The sequence below is a fragment of the Spermophilus citellus genome (assembly GCF_964194105.1).
Source record: "Spermophilus citellus genome assembly, chromosome: 18".
Lineage (NCBI taxonomy): Eukaryota > Metazoa > Chordata > Mammalia > Rodentia > Sciuridae > Spermophilus > Spermophilus citellus.
In genome coordinates this window covers 35,069,367-35,083,169 of record NC_138200.1, presented here as the reverse complement: position 1 = coordinate 35,083,169, position 13,803 = coordinate 35,069,367, and the positions used below count along the sequence as shown (strand labels likewise).

General features: G+C 47.0%; 1 protein-coding gene across 1 annotated transcript in view; it reads left to right on the top strand.

The window, feature by feature from the left end:
- The window catches only part of ABCC11 (ATP binding cassette subfamily C member 11), a gene marked incomplete at both ends in the record, with an annotated part of 31,168 nt that extends 20,310 nt beyond the window's left edge, over window positions 1-10,858 (top strand). The window contains 7 exons of the mRNA XM_081273605.1: window positions 2,871-2,960; window positions 4,246-4,435; window positions 6,097-6,256; window positions 7,946-8,024; window positions 8,582-8,695; window positions 10,470-10,634; window positions 10,766-10,858. Coding sequence (XP_081129731.1) covers window positions 2,871-2,960; window positions 4,246-4,435; window positions 6,097-6,256; window positions 7,946-8,024; window positions 8,582-8,695; window positions 10,470-10,634; window positions 10,766-10,858 — 891 coding nt within the window. The remainder of the gene's footprint in view (window positions 1-2,870; window positions 2,961-4,245; window positions 4,436-6,096; window positions 6,257-7,945; window positions 8,025-8,581; window positions 8,696-10,469; window positions 10,635-10,765) is intronic.
- Window positions 10,859-13,803: the final 2,945 nt, after the last annotated feature.

Genomic DNA, 13,803 nt, shown 5'->3' with positions numbered 1-13,803 from the left:
ACAGAACTCTGGGAAACACTTTTACTGGCCTATTATAAAGAATATTATGAAGCCGGGTGATGAGAGTGGTTCAGAAAAGGCATGTGGGAAGGGGTGCAGAGCTTCCGTGCTCTCTGTGAGCACATCATCCTCCAGGTACCTCCACATGCTCAGCTACCAGGAAGCTCCTAAGCCCTGTCCTTATGGGTTTTATTGCATAACATGTCGGTGTATCCTTGGCCATTAGTGATAACTCAGTCTTCAGCTCTCCTCTCTTCTCTGGAGGTGGGGATTTGGGGCTGGGAAGTCCCCACCTCATAATCCAGCCTTGGTCTTTCAGGAGGCCAGCCCCATCCTAAAGCTACCTTGGCCCCTCAGTCACCAGCCATCTCACTGCATGCAAAACACATTCTTATAACACTGGAGATGTTGAGTTAGGAGTTTTTGGCTTGGAAACAGGGACTAAGGTCAAATATGTATTTCACAATATCACAGCTCCACAATGGTCCTTGGGAGCATTCTTTCTTCTCGGTGTCCACTGCCTTGTTTGAATGTCTCGTCTCCATCCTGGTTAGCACCCTCTTGGCTCCCCTGCCCCCTGAACACCTTGCATTCCACCTTCCACTCTCACCAGTGAGCTTTAGTTACAGTTTCCATCAGGTCACTGTCTTGTTCAGAAACCTTCAGACTCTGTCTCCTTGTGCACCAAGCTTAAGATCTGAAACCTGCCTTCCAGGCCCCCAATCTGGTCCCAGGACCCCCACATGCATTCTCTAGTTGGTCAAGCCACTACCCCATTAACTTCTGCATGCATACTTAAGGAATTATGTTCAAGCTTTAGGTGGCAAGAATAACACATTGTGCTGCTTTGCAGACCTAAGAGGTTTCTCATTAAATGCCTGAGATGCTTCTCACTGCAAGAGAAAGGACCAACTCAAAATGACCTTGATCATCTGTTATAACCAGAAGGCTGGGGTAGGGTGGGTCTTCATTGGTTGATTCAGTGGCCTAGCATGAACCCACAATCATTTTACCCTTCTATTCTGTAATCTACAACCTGGCTTTTGTCTGCAGGGTTGTCAACTTGGGGTCACAAAGGGGCTGCTACAGCCCCAAACAACCTGTCCTCACACAAGAACAGCTAAAAGCTGGAGAAAACTTTTCCCCATGCATCCCTTTTTACAAATATGGAAGAGTTTCCCAGAATGCTCTAATCTATTTTTCACACTTCATTGTCCAGAATAGCATTATGGGTCCACTCCTAAGGCAGTCACTGGCAAGAGGAATAGAATTGATGTGATTTTAAAAAAAAATTAACCAAGCTTCCCCAAAGCACAAAGCTGCCAGACAGCTAAGCATACTTGAGGGTCTCCTGACAAGGCGGCCAGTCGGGTCTGACATACTGGGGGACTGGAGGAAAGGCAGTCTCCCAACCCAACCTTGACCTCCTTTTCCAACTTAGTGTTGTGATGGCCACCTTCTCTGAATAGAAGAACACACAGAAGGCTTTTCCTTCCCTTCCACTCACTACTGACAGCTTGTAGGTCCCTAAATGTAACCTATTCCTTTTCTACTTTCAGGGCTTATGTAGGCTGGTCTCTCTGTTTGGAATTACTTTTCCAACCACTTTTAGCTACTAGATCTTACCTTTCTTTAAAAATATAAGTCCAGTTTCATGTATTTCATCTCCCCTAGGAACCTTTTCGGTGGCCCTCATCTGGGTGTCCCTTCTGCTGAACCTTTGGCTCTCCACACTGAATCTGTCATGGAGAAATCCCTCGGTACTGCCAGTCTCTGTTGACTTGTCTGTCTTTCCATCTGCAGAGCTCCTGAAGGACAGGGGTCTGTCTGCTGCCTTTTGGGACCTGGGGGTCGCCCCAGCACCTGACACAGTGTATTGAATGAATGTATGATGACCTTGTCACTCCACACCCTCTGCATGTTCTGTTTGCCTGTTAGGTGACAAACATAAAGACTGAGGAGTCCCACAGTAGAATGAGACAGACACTATCACTCTATACTCATGCATGATTATCCTACCAGTGTGACTCTGCACTATGTACAGCCAGAGGAATGAGAAGTTGGCCTCCATTTGTGTACTGTGTGTCAAAATGCATTCTACTGTCAGGTATAACAAATTAGAACAAATTTAAAAATTAAAGAAAAGATTGAGGTCTTAATCCCTATACTACCTCCAGCTTCCAGATGATTCTGCTTGTCATCTTCTTGGGCCTCAGTTTCTGTATTTTGGTGCCTCTAGTTCCTAAGAATCCCTACATTCCTCTAGCATGGGTTTCAGATCCTGAAACAAGGACTTGGGCGCTGCTTATTTGGGAGACGCTCCCAGGAAACAGGATGGAGGGAGCAGAAGATTGAGACAGGGAGGGAAGAAATCATCATGGGAGTGTCATCAAGGCCCCTGCTCTAGGTTACTGAGGGTCAACTCTACTGGGATCTCCTGTGAAGCATCTGAGACATTCCCAGAATTGTTCCCCCAAAGGCTGAGAGATGGAGGCATTTATCTACCAGCTCCTGTTCCCCGTGAGTTGAGGCTTCTCAGTAGTCCTTGCTCCACTGTGCCTGGGGTGCAATTTGCACTGTGGCTCGGGTGAAGGTTTTGAGCAGAAAGAAGACACACATGGAGGGAGCTTGAGGTGGAGCAGCATCAGGGCGATGGAGTCGCACGTGGAGATTTCACCAGAGTAGCAGCTACACTCAGAAATGCCTGGTGGAGCACGAGAGCTTGATCCATCCTTGGAGGGAAATTAACTTGCATTGGAGGAGTTGCTCAGGGGCAATGGCAGCTCGTGGTTTTCAGGAGTGTTGAGGGCCTGAGCCCCGCCCCTCCCCCAGCAGTTTCTTGACCACTTGAGCCTCCTCCTTCCTTCTAGCTGGCATCCAGCTTCCAGTCCACTGCGCGGTTTGGCTCGCAGGCAGAGGCGCACTTCACGGCTGCAGAGAGAATGCTGCAGTATGCAAAGGTGGGGTGTGGGTCTGGGGCTGGTGGGGAGCTCCGCAGGGTGGGCCATGGCTTCTGGGACCTCTGCAAGTTCTGCCTACTCCTGGGGCCCCTAGACTCCCCAGGACTTCTGTTCATCATCCTGAAGCTTTTCTGCACCTGCTGGCTCATTTTGACTACATCCTTCACCGCATCCCTGAATATACAGGGAATAATCTTCTCAGAAATAAGAGGTTTGCCCAAATACAATAATAGTAATCGTCATTTATTATTGCTTCTATTCGTGTCATAGTAGTTAAAATCACAGCTCACCTGAGTTCAAGTTCACATTTTGCTGCTTAAACCAGCTGTGTGACCTTGTGCAACTTATGCTCTCTGTTCACTCTCTCTGATATGGGAAAGATAATAGTATCTCCTTCATTGAGCACAGTGAAAATTCAATAATGTTATTATCAAGATTGAGCTCTTTCCATGGACCAGGCACTTTGCTAAGTAAGCCCTTTATGCAAGTTGTCTCATGATATTACAAAACAGTTTATGAGGTCCATTGAATTTTTTTCCCCATTATTCAGATGAGAAGCTGAGACTCGCCCACAGCAAGCACATTGCTTCATGAGATGACACAGCCTGGCCTGGCAGAGCCCTCTAAAGCTGGGTCTCCTGCCCCTGTGATTACATTGTGAATCACGGGATTCTGGTTTAATGCCAAGGAGCTTTGTTGTGAGACCAACTGACAGTGGAGACCCATGGCTTTGTAGTGCTTTTCTCTAGTGCTGTCTCCTCCCAGGGCACACAGTGGATAGAGTCTCCTGGGCTTAGAGGTAGGCAGGTCTGGCTTTAAGTCCCAGTTGGTTCTGCTCATAAACTGTGCTTTAAGTCATTTGACTTGTTGGAGGCTTTATTTCCCATGAAATGAATCTTAAAAAGCCTGAAAAGTAGGATGAAGATGGAGAAAGTTGGAGCAAGATTTCTGAGCTGTAAAGCATAAGGGTCAGTATTTCTGCTGCCTGTGTCATCATTATCCTGGATTCTAGTTCTTCAGTGCCTCATGGTAAATTAGGAAAAGTGCCCTGTGTCAACAGCGAGGGGGCTAGCTAGCTAGATTTCTTATCCTTCTGGGACAAACTGTGCTCATTCCAGGTAGGGACAGAGTGAAAGGATGTTCCCTCTGGGGTAACAGTAGTGGCTTGACCATGGGGTGGGCAGGACAGGCCAGGGTGGGTCACAGGAGCTGGAGGCCAGTGTGTGCAGAGGTGGACAGAGGTTGATCATGACCACTGATTTCTTTTTCTTTCTTTTACAACAAGATGTGTGTCTCAGAGGCGCCTTTACACATGGAAGGCACGTGTTGTCCCCCTGGGTGGCCACAGCATGGGGAGATCACATTCCAGGACTATCAGATGAAATACAGAGACCACACGCCTGTCGTCCTCGATGGCATCAACCTGACCATTGGTGGCCAGGAAGTGGTGGGCATCGTGGGAAGGACGGGCTCCGGTGAGCTGAGTGTCCCTGGGGAGCATCCGTATCCTCTCCTTTGGCCTTGGGTACCAGACCACTTTAGCATGTGTGTTAGGCCCTGTGCTAAGTAGACATTGGTGAGCAACCAAAGCTGTGGGACTCCAGTGGAGGAGACGTATGTTCAGCAAACCATCACATAAAGAAACAAAGGTGATGATTACAGGTTGCAGTGGACACCGTGAAGAAAATACACAGGGTGGTGTTTTAGGAGTCATGAGACAGTGCAGGGCTTCAGTCAGAGTGAGGAGCAGGGCAGAGTAGCACCGGGGTCCTCCTGTCCTTCCTTCCCTCTCTCCTTCCCTTCCTGGACCTCTCATCTGCCTCCTCCCCTTCCTCCTTCTCCTCTTTTCCTTCCTCCTTCCTGGTTTCTCTCCTTTCTTCTCCTTACTTTTGGGATATGGTCCACACGTTACTCTGCATTGTTCAAAGGCACTCTTCAGACCTGTTTCTTGGACTCCATCTTCACTCCTTGGACAGTCCAGGGTGACTGGAGCCTTCATGGGTCTCTACCTCCTCAGTTGTACCTTTCAACCCTGCAAGTTGGAAGGGCTCCCAGCACTGTTCCTTTAAGTGTTGTTCCTTTGCTCTTCTTATCTGCCAGCTGGCCTGGGGGGGGGGGGGGCTGGGAAGTGGCATAGAGGAGCTCTCAGTAGACACTGGTCCAGTTCACTATATTCATATAGTAGATATTTGTTGAGTACCTACTATACGCATGGGAACTGCATTAGTCAGTTCTTTGTTGCTGTGACAAAGTGCCTGAGAAAATAAATTTAAAGGAGGAAAATTTTATTTTGGCGTACAGTTTCATGGTCCCTTGGCTTTGTTGCTTTGGGCCTTTGGTGAGGCTGAACATCATGGTGAGAAGCATGTGGTAGAGCAGGAGAGGTATCCAGGAGAGGAGGGGGGAACACGCACATACAAGAGGCCAGGGACCCATTGCCAGGGACCACTTCCCCAAGCCCATTTAGCTATGAGCTCATGAATGGATGAGTCCATTGATGATGTCAGAGCCATCATGATCCAATCAGTCTCCCAAAGTTCTGTTTGTGAACCCTGCTGTACTGGGGACCAGGCATTCAACACATGAGCCTTTGGGGGACATTGCAGCTCCAAGCAGAATTTAAGGGGAAACAAGACACATGGCTTCTGTCCTCATTGACCTTTGAGCACAAGGTTGAAAACTCAAATGCCTTTAACACAGATGAGTGGAAAGGGTCTGGAGTGTGATGTGGGGGTGGGGAGGGTGGAGTGAAGGACCTGAGTGGCCTGTTCCATCTGAAAGATGTAGCCACACTCATCCCTGGCTGAGTTGCCCTGGGGACATGAGCCCAGGGGTCCCATTTCTACAGTGTCAAGAGAAACGTGCAATTTGAATTTCTGTATGTAGGATTTGGGGATTTTTAAAATGCCAGCAAAAAATTTAAAAAAATCACTGTAGTACTGTGTGTGGGATACAGAGCATATGTGTTGTCTGGGGGCTCTGTTGATCTAGGCTTTAAGAGAGTTGCTTGGGACTAGAAGCTTTTGGAGCCGAGACCCCAGCCCTCTTGCCCTCTCCTGGGCCATGAGTGGGTCAGGTGCTTCCCTGGTGCCCCGGCAAGGCTGGTCTCCCACACCACTTGTTTCTTGCCCTCCAGGAAAGTCCTCCTTGGGTGCGGCTCTCTTCCGTCTCGCGGAGCCGACGGCAGGCAGGATTCTCATCGACGGTGTGGACATCTGCAGCATCAGCTTGGAGGACCTGCGGTCCAAGCTGTCAGTTATCCCCCAAGACCCGGTCCTGTTCTCGGGAACCATCAGGCAAGTGCTAGGCTGGAGGCCAGCCTGGTGTGGAGGTCAGCCTCGTGGGGAGAGTCCCAGGACGGGGATTCCGGCACTTGCCTGCCTCATGTTAGCACCGCCTCAATTTCTGGGCCTCTGATCTCTCCTGCAGTCAGGCCTGTCTGGTCCACCTCACTAAGGTGTGGTTTGGGGTTGAATGAGGTCCTCAGACAGGAGCCTGTTGTAAACCATAATGTCCTAAATGAAGATAAGGCATGCTTCCATTTTGTAATAGCCTGATAGGATTGGTCAGCATCTGGTCCCCATTAAGGATCTGCACCACGGCTACCATGTTCTTTTGTGTCCAGACGTGACTTACCCTCTTCCCTCACCACTGGCCCACTGGGTGAAGCCCTTGGGTGGTTTTTAGCAAGTGCTTCTTCTCAGGGGGCATGTCCTGGGCAGTAAGGGAGTGAGAAAGGACCCAGGCAGGCCAGCGAGTGGGGCACATGGAGCCCAATCTCTCAGCAAGCCATTTCACGCCCTCCACTTTCTGGAAGTCAACCCCGGCACACACGTCATCCAAATTAGTGTTTTTACCATTTCTAGTTATATATCTGAAAGAGGTGAGGACAGAGACTTGAAAAGATATTTGTATCCTCGTGTTTCGAATAGCATTGTTCACAAAAGCCAAAAGATGGAAATAACTCAAGTGTTCATCAACAGATGAATGAATAAACAAAATGTGGTGTATGAATATATATAGCCGAATAGTACTCAGCCTTGAAAAAGAGTGAGATTTTGATAACATGTTACAACACGAATGGACCTAGAAATCACTATGATAAGTGAAATAAGCCAGATACAGAAAGACCAGTACTACATGATTTCCCTTATATGAGGTAGCTGGAATAAGCAGATTCGTAGAGCTAGAAAGTGGAATAGAGGTTACTAGGAGGTGTGGCAGGGGTGAAGGGAAAGGGGGAATTGATTAATGTGTACTGAGTTTTTGCTGTAGATGATGAAAAGTCCTGGGTATAGACAGTACTATACAACTTTGTTAATGTGTTTACTGCCACTGAATTGTACACTTACAGGTGGTTAAAAAGACAAATATTACGTTACATATATTTATCGCAAAAAACAAAAATAATTAAACCCAGTGGCTTAAGCAAAAAAAGGTGTTTGTTGCTTCATAATATTGAGAAACCCAAGGCTGGATTCGGGACCCAGTTTTCCCCTGGCTCTGCCTTTGCTTCATTTTCAAGGTCTACCTGAGGGCCCTAGGGGGTTCCGTGTGTCCTCTTTCCGAGGCAGGATGGTTACAGCCCCTCTTGTCCAGCCTGGTGAGAAAGATTGGCTTCCTGGGATTGCCTTAAAGTCCTCAAGTGTGCTCAGGCCAAATCAGTGTCCAGGGATTGCCCTGGGCTGATTGGCTGGTGCTTGGGTTGCTTGCTCCACCCTGGGGCAGGTCAAGGACCCCCACTTGAAACACATGGGCTCCACGGCTGGAGAGGAGGTGGTGTCCTAACACAGCTTGGGGGTCGCCGTCTACAGAAGGAGTGGGTGCTGGAGAGATATAAGGAATGATCACTCCAGGCTGTTCCACGAGTTCTCTGAACTCAATAATCCAATTCCAACCATTCTTGGTCATTTACTGTGTATATAAAATAAAGTGCTCAAAGGTTGGTGAGGTCACTGAACTTTGTTCTTCCTCTCATATGACAGATTCAACCTAGATCCCTTCGACCGTCACACAGACGAGCAGATCTGGGATGTCTTGGAGAAGATATTCCTGACCAAGACTGTAAGTAGCCCCCAGGCCCAAGTCTTGGTCTCAGTTCTTTGAGGGGGTCCCCTCACAAGGAATCCTGGAGGCTATTGCCTTGGGTCATGGTTTCAATAATCTCACCAGGCGATCACCAACAGTGTGTTCTGTTCTAGGTTCACCAGCACACACAAGGCTGATAAGGTCTTTGCCTTCCTGGTGTTTATACCCCACAGGTGATAAAGACAAAGAATAAACAGAGATACTTGCAGATAGTAGCAAGTGCCATGAAGTTAATAGGATCCAGTGGAAACTCCAGTGGGGGAGCAGCCCCCTTTGATAGGATGTGACATTTGAGTGGAGACCAAATACTGAGGGAGCAGCCAGGAAAAGGTCTTTGAGAGAACATCCCAGCCCAGGAACTTGCCTAGGCAGAAGCCCTGAGATGAGAGTGAGCAGGTGCTCCTGAGGACCAAGAAGACCGGGGGCTGGAGTGCAGAGTGGAGGAGTGTTACAGAGTGATGGAGAGTGTTGTGTGGCCCCCGAGTCTCACCCACAGTGACCCACATGTGGTCTCTCCTGCCTCCATGTCTCAGATCTCAAAGTTCCCCCAAGGGCTGCACACAGAAGTGGTGGAAAATGGTGGAAACTTCTCCGTGGGGGAGAGGCAGCTGCTCTGCACTGCTCGAGCCCTTCTTCAAGATGCCAAGGTGAGACTGCCGCAGGTGACGTGGGGTGGGCACCTGCACTCTTCCCTCCTCCACTATCACAGGACAGAGGTCACCGTGCTACCTTTTCTTTTCACCGAAGTCCAAAGGGCCCCTGGTTTTGCTGATTGTCATTCCACATGTTTGTGTTGCGGCGAGGCATGCTTGTGGGGAGAGTCTCAGTCTGGGCTCCCCCTTACTCTGATGTCCCACAGCTAAGCTACAATGGCGGCGACTGGAACCAAGTTAGAATGCTCTATTCTCTGAAGAAGGCAAAAAGTTAGAAACCCATTGATTTAAAAATTGCCTCCTGAACATTCTCCTTGAAATGTGTGTGCAAGACATTCCTTTTGCCTTTACTAGAATCAGGAGTCAGAGGGACAATTGCTCTGGGGTAAATGGCATTTAAAAATTTTTTTATGGTGCTGGGGAGAGAAGCCAGGGCCTCGTGCATGCAAAGCATAGGCTTTACCACTGAGCTACATCCCCAACCCGTTTTAAAAAGTAACAGTGTTTCTCAAAGTTTCCAAGATATTTTTCCATAATTTTATTACCAGGGGTATCCAGGAACAAACTCTCTCACAAGTGAAGCAACACACACACACACACACACACACACACACACACACATACACACACACTTTTATGTGCATACATACACTGCCTCCATACTCACACATATATGTACATGTGTACACAGAGGTATGCACAAGTGTATGCACACACTCACAGTCACCATAGTTAGTTAATGATAAATGCAAAAAAATGTTGGTGCAAACCATCAGAACCGGCAGAAAAAATCTCAGTGGGGCTTGCAGTGGGGGAGAAAGTTGCAGAAGGGGTAAGATTTTTCTCTTCCTGTTGTGTTGTGTGTCCCACGAGTCTCACCCACAGTGACCCACATGTGGTCTCTCCTGCCTCCATGCCTCAGATCTCAAAGTTCCCCCAAGGGCTGCATGCAGAAGTGGTGGAAAATGGTGGAAACTTCTCCGTGGAGGAGAGACAGCTACAGAATTTGCAATATGTTTGTAGTGCTGTCTTAACTTCTCAGTTCCTTCGTTCACAGTTACTTAGTCACTTGGTGCTGAAGTTGTTTCCTCTGTGTTGCTTCCCAAATTTGAGTCTTGTCTTTCTGATTTTTGTCATATCTGCAACCCACCTGTCTTATAATTTGCTGATGATACGCTCTTTTCAAAAATGGCCTTCTCCTGTCCAGTAACATTTGTGAAAACATTGTTTTCTGTGCTAGTTTTCTAATGCATATTGTTAATGAATCATCACCAAAATGTTAGACTAAGAAGAATGCTTACTCATTTACTGGCTATGACCATCTCATATACTCCCTGGGGTGTGTTTTTGACCCCATTTGGGGAACATAGATCTACTTTAATTCAAACAAATGGGAAGGCAATTGATAAAGCAAGCAGTTGACTCTGGGGGTTGGGGTGTAGTTCAGTGGTAGAGAACATGCTTTGCATGCAGAAGCAACACACACACACACACACACACACACACACACGCACTTGGCCACTGGCCCATTTCATTTCCGGGAACTTAATTCTCTGGTCACTAAGATGTAGTGAGCTCTTGGATGAGAGGCTATCATTCTCTCCATAGTGCAAGAGATAATTAGAGCTTAAAGTGGGTTTTCAACTCAGTTTCCTCATCTGGCAGCTAAGGAAATGGAGGCCTGGTGAATCAGGGTTAGAACTAGGACTAGGCCCAGGCCTCTGGGGCTCCAGAAGGCTGCCTTCACCCCTTATTTTGTATCCACCAGATCGTCTTTATTGATGAAGCCACAGCCTCCATTGATCCGGAGACCGACACCCTCATCCAGCGCACAATCCATGAAGCCTTCCGGGGCTGCACAGTGCTGGTCATTGCTCACCGTGTCTCCACTGTGCTAAACTGTGACCGGATTCTGGTCATGGGCAATGGGAAGGTGAGAGCCGAATCCCTGGGCTGGTGGGAGGCTGGATGCCTGCTCAGGCCGCGGCATAGACGGCCTGTGAATTCTCCTTCCCTGAGCTTAGCTGTGGCCCTGTCTCTTCCACACCTTTCTCCACCCCCCAGGTTGTGGAATTTGACAGGCCTGAGGTCCTGCAGAAGCAGCCTGGGTCATTGTTTGCAGCCTTGTTGACAACAGCCCATTCTTCACTGAGCTGAGGAGGAGTGGAGACGGCATGGAGACTGGTGGCTGAGCTCAGGGGACTGCGTGGGGGCATCTGTGAGACCTGCAGTCTATGACCTTCTTGTCTAGAGATGGCCACTTCTCCTGGAAGCAGGGCTGACATGTCGGGAGGGTGCTAGGAAGGAAAAGGAGACAGAGGCAACAAAATCTGGAATAGGTCACTTTGTGACTCCCCAAACCTTAGATCCCCAGCCTGGTGTCATGCCATGGGGTCAAGTGATCAAGTGTCTCTTTTAAGCTCATGCCAAATAATTTCAGAATAGTGTCACAGCTTATTACTATAGTTTTCTGATCTGTGTTGGAAGTGTTGCAAATTGATGTATTGATTTTGTTAAAAATTAAACTGAGAAAATAAGTCACATTCTTTGTTCTGCTTTCTCTGTTAGCTAGGACCTATTCAGTTCCAGGAACAAAACTTCCCTGACACTGACTTCTGGAAAAGGAGGCTCATGTAACAGGAAGGTCCAGAAGAAGTTCTAGGTTGGGTGCAGGTATTGAAAGCATGTCTGTCTTGAGGACTCTTGTCTCTCTTCTGTTGTCCCTCCTTTCCTTTGTTTGGCTTCAGTCTCTGGCCACTTTTCACTTCCTGGTGGCAACATGGCTGCCAGCTACTAGCTCAGCACCCCAGGTCTTCTTACCTCAAAGATTCAAGCAAAAATGGGCTGAATCTCATTGGGTCAGCTTGGGTCCTCACATGTGAACCCACCATGTGCTTGGCTGTTGGAATACAGTGACTTTTCCAGGCCTAGTCACATACCCAAACCAGGGCCTGGGGATGGTGTCAGCTTCCCTGAATTATCTGGACTCAGTACAAGATTTTTTTTTCCCTCCAAAATAAAATTAGGATGCTATGACTATGTGAAGGAAGAATGGATGTTGATGCTGGGTAGATCCCAAATAGTACCTGTCTACTATGCTTGTTTATTGATTAGGAATATAAATGGGTGGCATAAAAAGTTAACTTATATACCAACTAGAAAGAAGATCACTCCTTCTTCCTCCAATGTGTTTATAGATATATACGTAGAAAAGGAAGCTATTTTCAATTTACTTCTAGGGAGACCTCATTGTTGGGTTAAAATAGGTTTCAAAGTACTTTTCCTTTGTTTTCAAATTATAGTGTCTGATGTTCCAAAATTCCATAAGAAAATCTAATTCCGTGAAGCAATATTTCCCTCTGTTTCTTGCACTGGGATAGGTGCTAGGAATGTAATGATATCCCTGCCTTCATGGAGTTTGGAATCTTGTGAGGCTAAGTAAACAGTAAACAAGTAAACAGGTTGTACCGAGCAGGGGGCCAGGAGGTGACCACATGGTGAAGGAGATTTGGACATCCAAGCAAGGCTTCCTGGTAGAACTGAGGTCGCAGTTTGCTGAGACCTGTAATGAACAAATATTTACTCAGATGACGAGTGTTGGGCAAGAAAGATCTGTTCAAGACAAAGAACAGCAAACACGTCCCTGCAGGAATGAACTGCCACAGGGGCTGACGATGCAATCTCTGGATCAAACAGAGAATGCCATCTCCACCGGGAAATGGTGACAGGTGTCCATTATCTTCTGTTACCTTCTCCTTCTGAGTGAAAGCTTTTTTTTTTTTTTTAAATCTTAAAAATCCATTTATCGGGCTGGGGATGTGGCTCAAGCAGTAGCGCGCTCGCCTGGCATGCGTGCGGCCCGGGTTCGATCCTCAGCACCACATACCAACAAAGATGCTGTGTCCGCCGAGAACTAAAAAATAAATATTAAAAATTCTCTCTCTCTCTCCCTCTCTCTCTTTCTCTCTCTCTCCTCTCTCACTCTCTCTTAAAAAAATCCATTTATCCTTTTATTACCTTCCCCAAACATTGCTTTTTAAAATTAAATTTTTTAACCTTTTGGGGGACTGGAGATGCCTGGGAAACCCACTTGTACTATGCCACCCCACCTCTGCATGGAGTTACCGGGTGAAAATGACGCCCCTCACCTGGCCCTGCCTTCCTTCCAGAGCTGCCGTGGGGCAATGCCCTGCAGTACCTCAGAGAATCAAAATGCATTCTGCTGTCATATATACCTAATTAAAATAAAACGATTAAAACAAACAAATGAAACAAAAAACTGTGTGCTGTGACCCATAATACTTCTCTCAATGTCCTTTCCCAACCAACTGCTCTACTGCGTTTTCCTCAAGCAGACCAGCAGATGGCAGTCTCTTCCCAAAAAATGTGGGAAGGTCTGCTGGTTTCAGAACTGGGAGGATCCACAGAGAATCCAAAGAACATGTCAGAGGACAGGAAACAGAGCCCATTGCCACCAGATCTACAGGACTCCATTCCACCTGCTTCCATCCCCACCTCCGACATTAACCTCTGTTCCTGGTATGATTCTGAAGGTTGGCTGCACATTGGAATCGAATCTCTTTTGAGTTTTTGAAATATTGATATTTACTCCTAGTGGCTCTGATTGTGTTGGTTTGTATGGAAACTGGGTGTAAGGATTTTTAAAAGTTTTAGGAGAATCTAAAGTGTGGCAAATTTGAGAACTATGGGCTCCAAGTTCCAATAAAAAAGATTTTTTTTCTTGAAAAGTAACACAAACCATATCATAATATTTTATGTCTTAAGCTGAGTGGAAAGTGTATACTTGTATGTTTTTGTTTGTTTTGTTTTGGGGGGCCTTGAGGATCCTAGGCAAACTCTCTACCCTACATCCCCCACCCTCTTGATTTGTTTTTAATGATCTTTTATACCTTTTGGGTTTCCGAAATATTCTTTAATAAAAGTTTTAAAAATTGGGGCTTGACATTTCAAAAATCATACAAAAATAACTGTTGAGAGAAGGCAGAACTTTATTCTACTTCTTTGTACTTATTTAGCGATTAGTTATTTTTATTTTTCATCACATGCTGGTGGAGAAGAGATCATAGTGATTCTAGGGGTTG